The sequence below is a fragment of the Pteropus vampyrus genome, unplaced genomic scaffold (genome assembly GCF_000151845.1).
Source record: "Pteropus vampyrus isolate Shadow unplaced genomic scaffold, Pvam_2.0 Scaffold96, whole genome shotgun sequence".
NCBI classification, from domain to species: Eukaryota; Metazoa; Chordata; class Mammalia; order Chiroptera; family Pteropodidae; genus Pteropus; species Pteropus vampyrus.
This window is the reverse complement of record NW_011888877.1, coordinates 2,732,156-2,737,265: the sequence shown is the minus strand read 5'-3', so window position 1 is coordinate 2,737,265 and position 5,110 is coordinate 2,732,156. Positions and strand designations below refer to the sequence as shown.

The window sequence follows — 5,110 nt, the reverse complement described above, 5'->3', positions numbered from 1 at the left end:
AATTAATCTTCTCCTCCATACCAATGGTTTTGTAATTTGAGTGAATAAGATGAAAAACGGCTTCCTAGATCTTAGAAAAGTAGCAAGCGTTTAAGAGAATGACCCTTTGTTCATAGAGATTCAAATCCTGATTCTGCTATTCCCTAGCCACATACCCAGCTTTGAATACCCTCACTCCACCCCTCCCCACTACCTCCCCTCACCCCTCTCTCTTCTCTACTTGGTAATATGGGGCTAATAACAGTTCCTGCCTCGTAGGATGGATATGAGAATAAACAGAAAATACATGCCAAGACTTAAACCCAAAGTTTGGCACACATGAGGGACTCAATAACTGCTAGCTACTTTGATCAAATTAGATAACTATTTTCATTATATTGTGGCAGCTAGATATGAGAGCTTGGTCCCCTGAATCTTGTCATAATAAAGCATACATGTACCTCTTCAGGGCATCCACTGTCCACCCAGTCCTGCCGATGGCGATCGAATCCACTGGAACATCTTCAGAGAAGACCACATTGCAGTTCGGAAAAGGGAGCATGGGGTGCAGAGTGAGGGGCAAAAATTAAAAGAAAAAGACTGGTAAGTAGTTAATTCTCGAACTTTCAGTTTAAAACAACATAAGCTTTTTTTTTTTTTTTCCTACAGAGCTCTTCATTGGAGCCACAGTGAAGTATTCACAGGGCTCTGTGTAACACCTCACCCCTATGTTGTCACGTGGTTACGATCAAACACGGCAACGAATGACTCCACTGCGACGCCCTTCACTATGCGGGCCACCTGGGTCTCTACCCGAAGGTAAGGCCAACTGCCATGCTATGAAGTTGTTTTTCCCCATTTCTTCCCTCGTCACCCAAACAAATAGATACAGACAAATATTTTGCAGGTATCATTTTTCAGGATTTCAGATCTCTTTGTTTTTCTTCAATTTTTAAGTTTAAGATCCACAGTCAAACACGCTCTGTGCAGTAAAGGGTTCACTCAGCAGGTTTGGGGTTTTCAAACCTTGTCTGGCTCCTGGGAATTAGCCTCCTGGAATATCCTGCCGGATAAGAGTGTCTCTGCACATCTCGGGGCTCGGGCTATGTGAGATTTTTATGACAATATGATTAATGGTGAATGTCTGTTTTATTTGCTTGAAGCCCTGGGCCATGCTGTATGAGTTTGACCTCTGCAGGGGCTGGAGACTAGAGATAAGGTTAGTCATGCAGAATTTCATACTGATGAGACCGACCCTCAATAAAAACCCTGGTTATGAAGGCTTGGGCGAGTTTCCTTGGTTGGCAGTACACGCTGTGTGTTTTCATAAACTGTTGCTGGGGGAGTAAGTGCTGTCTGCACAACTCCACTGGGAGAGGACAACGGGAAACTTGTTGCTCCTGGACTCTGCTCTACGTGCCTTTCACTTTTGCTAATTTTAATCTGTATCCTTTTGCTGCAGCAAATGGCAACTTGGGGTGCAACAGCTTTTCTGAGTTCTGTGAGTCCTTCTAGTGAATTGTTTGACCTGAGTGTGTTCTTGACCTCACCATGATGAGGTCATATCTAACGGGTCTAATAGAAAGCACCGGGCTAATAAGCTTTGGTTGATTCTTTCTCTCTTCCTTGACTGGAATAACTTTCTGCCCTCCTTATCTAACTACAGTCCATTCATTTTTCAAGACTCAGAAATTACTCTCCAGAGCCCATTCTGATAAAGCTGCATAATTGCTGTTGATCACATTGTACTTACCTATTTAACTTTCTCTTTTATATAAAATTTCATGTGCTTATTTATATCTTATTTACCAAACTTGATTTGAACATTTTAATGTTAGGGCCAGTGGAATATATGATCATACCTAGTATGTCTGACACATGATTTCTTTTGCACGTTAGAAATTAAAAATATTTTTGCCAGTCTATTAAGATTAAAGACTTACATTGCCCCTGAATTTTAATATCTAAGTATGCATTTACATATAATATATGTGCATTTACATATAATATATATGAATCCATATTAGTAAATGTTCATCTTAAGATATTTATGTTCTTTAAAAATAAGTGGAGGCTGTTCAATTTTTGTCTTATATTTTCTTATAGGACTTATATAGTGCTACTTTATTTTTTCCACTTGTTTTGCAGTGAGTCCACATGATGACTTTTCCTAAGAATCTTTGCCAGAGATTATGTACTACAGCATGAATGAGCATAATTCAAGTGGAATGTGAAAACAACTTTACTGTCAACAAAAATGACCATATCTATCATTCGGCCCAGACATGATTCATTAGAGCTCAGCTATTTTATGCCTACCATCTGTGCTGAACAAGCTTAAGTGTGGAATAAACATCAGTGTGTGATCTGGCATGCTAACTTTGAGAATACTCAGTTGGTCAAGGCCATCTCTGGTTATCCAAAGAGAAACTGACATTTAGAGTCTATTTAATTCCAGATGAGTTAGATGGTTATTCTCTCTCCTTTTTTCCTTTCAAGTGTTTTAAAAAATATTTCAAAATGTACACACTGACATTGTCTTTTTCAAGATGAGGATATGTCAATTTTCTGCAATAAAAATATTTTTTGGAGACACCTGACCACAAAAATTAAACAAAACAGATAATTTATAAAATGCAATTTGTCTTCGGTTACTCTATTGCAGATGTATTCAAAGCCACTGAGAAATAACAACTTTTACTTCATATTATAACAAGACAATAGTAAATCTTAAATTTACGGGTCAACTGAAATTTCATCTTTAGTAATTTGTCCTTTAAATGGGTAAATCAATCCTGATTTATTAAAGGATTCCCCAGTTATATTGTGTGAAATTAGGTTCTACTGAAAATATGTGATTCAATTAAGTAATTCATTTATTCACAATCGATTCCCTATTAATTGATCTGCAGTCTACTAATTGCTAGAGTAGGAAGAACTGAGCACGGCAAATACAAATGAGATTTGGTTTGAAAAGCTCATGCATTGCTGTGGCTTACAGTGCCTTTAAAAATTAATATAACTAGACCCTGCTCCTTTAGCATTTTTTTATAATCTAGTAATCTAAATAGTGTCTGAAAGCAATTATAAACAAAAGTGTGTGTGTCTGTGTGTGTGTGTTAAAATCATTATGAAAAACCACCTTTATGTTATTTCTGAATTCAAAATAAACCACAAATCACTTTTGAGAACAACTTCCTCTCTGCCCTGAGCTGCTGTGTTGTTTTTCCTAAAATACAACATTAACCATGTCATGCTCCAGCATGCTGATTTCTCGACATTTCTACACTGTAACCATCTCATACTCCTGTTGAAATGTAAATTCCTGGGTCTAGCTGAATAAGATTCTCAGGCAGTTTGGGTCCAGCAATTTTCATCGTAAACAAGCACCCCAAGTGATTCTTACCACAGTGAAATCCGAAAACCACTGACCTTCTGTACAGTATGGCTGAATGGCAGGCTCATTTCTCACTCCTCTAGCCCGTGGGCTACATACAACCTGTTCTCAGGCCCCTTAGCGCCCCTCCCTGAATGTGCTGTGCTCTTTCACGTCTCTGCCACTGAACATGCTATGACTTATGCCTGCAATACCTTCTTTGTCTCTAATTAGTGAGCCCAAGTAAACCAACCAAACTCAAGCCTCTCTCTTCCAACAAGCATCTACTTTCTTAGCGACCCTTTCTCAGTGTCCCCCCAATATCAAGTGCTAGCATCGTTATTACACTACAGCTAGTTGTGCTCCAGCTTATCTACTCATAAGAATTTGGGGAGAACATGGTTCAGAGGGAGGTTCTGGGGTTAAACTGCTTGAGCTGGAATTTTGGCTTGGGCAAAAAATAGGTATGTGGTCTTAGGCAAGTTATTTTGCCTATCTAAGCTTCTTTCCTCATCTGTAAAATGAGGTAAGAGAGGTTATGTAAGGATTGAAATTACAGCTTGGTACATGGTTAATATTTAGTAAATATCAGCTGTTTTCAAAACTTAAGTGATGACTGTAATATGCATATAGTAAGGTCGACATTTGTTGAAAAATGAGCAAGTGAGATTTTCATTTTATAGACAGCATCTTGGAGAATGTTTAGGAATTAATTCTGTGTACCACATTAATGTGAAATGTCCTTTATCATCATATTTGGGAATTAGTATTATAGAATCCTATGAGAGAAAATCTAAGTTGGCTCTCAAACATGGGCCGATTCTTTATTCAATATTTATAAATAAGACAGATTATGTGGCTTTGTAAATAATTTTCAAAAACTGATTCCAGTACAGTCTGAGCTCCTAATTATACTAGGTTTCCAATGTGCTCATTTTCAAGTTATTCTCTTCTTCTCACTCTCATCTAATTACAAAGCAAATGGATAAACAGCTATACTTTAATTGAACTATTCCCCACTCAATTTCAATGGGATGCTGATTTCAAACCTCCCAGGAACCACGTTAAGTGAACCCCATTAAATAAGGAAGCTTAGTGGGGGAAAAAAAACGAAAAAACACAACAGTATTCTAGCTTGCAGCATCTATCCAGTTCAGAGACTAAAATGTAAAGCTCATCAAATCTCTAACTTGCCTCAGTTTTGTAGAAAAGGTTTCAGAAACATCTTATTTTAAAAAGGTAATACATTCAAGTAAAGGATATAGCAAATGTTAAATACACACACACACACACACACACACACACACACACACACACACACAAAAGCAATACATAAAAATTAAAAATGAAGTGAATCTTACTGTACAATTGAACATGAGTCATTTCACCAGTGAGAAGAAACATCTATAATAGAGAACTTACGGAAGCAACTTCACAGAATCTTAAGACCTAGTTAGCAATTAGTTTCTAGATAAGGAGTAGGAAATGTTTTCTGCAAAGGACCAAATGGTAAGTACTTTTGGCTTCGCAAGCTATAGTTTCTGTCCTAGTTATCTCTGCTATTGTAGTTTATAAGCAAAGACAAATGCATAAAGAAATGAGTGGGCATGTGTTCCAATAAAACTGCATTTACAAAAACAGGAAGTGGGTCAAATTTGGCCCACTTGCTATAGTTTGTGGATCTCTGTTCTAGATTGTTGTCTAAAATTAGAGATCTGTGAAATCCAAAAATTTTACTACAAATACCTCATTAAG

At 37.4% G+C, this 5,110-nt stretch overlaps 1 protein-coding gene across 4 annotated transcripts in view; it reads right to left on the bottom strand.

Moving 5' to 3' along the window:
• PLXDC2 (plexin domain containing 2) overlaps window positions 1-5,110 on the bottom strand; it is a 387,427-nt gene that overhangs the window by 62,297 nt on the left and 320,020 nt on the right. For all 4 annotated transcript variants that reach the window (XM_023533119.1, XM_023533120.1, XM_023533121.1 and 1 more), the window contains exon 10: window positions 441-501. In XM_023533119.1, coding sequence (XP_023388887.1) covers window positions 441-501 — 61 coding nt within the window. The remainder of the gene's footprint in view (window positions 1-440; window positions 502-5,110) is intronic.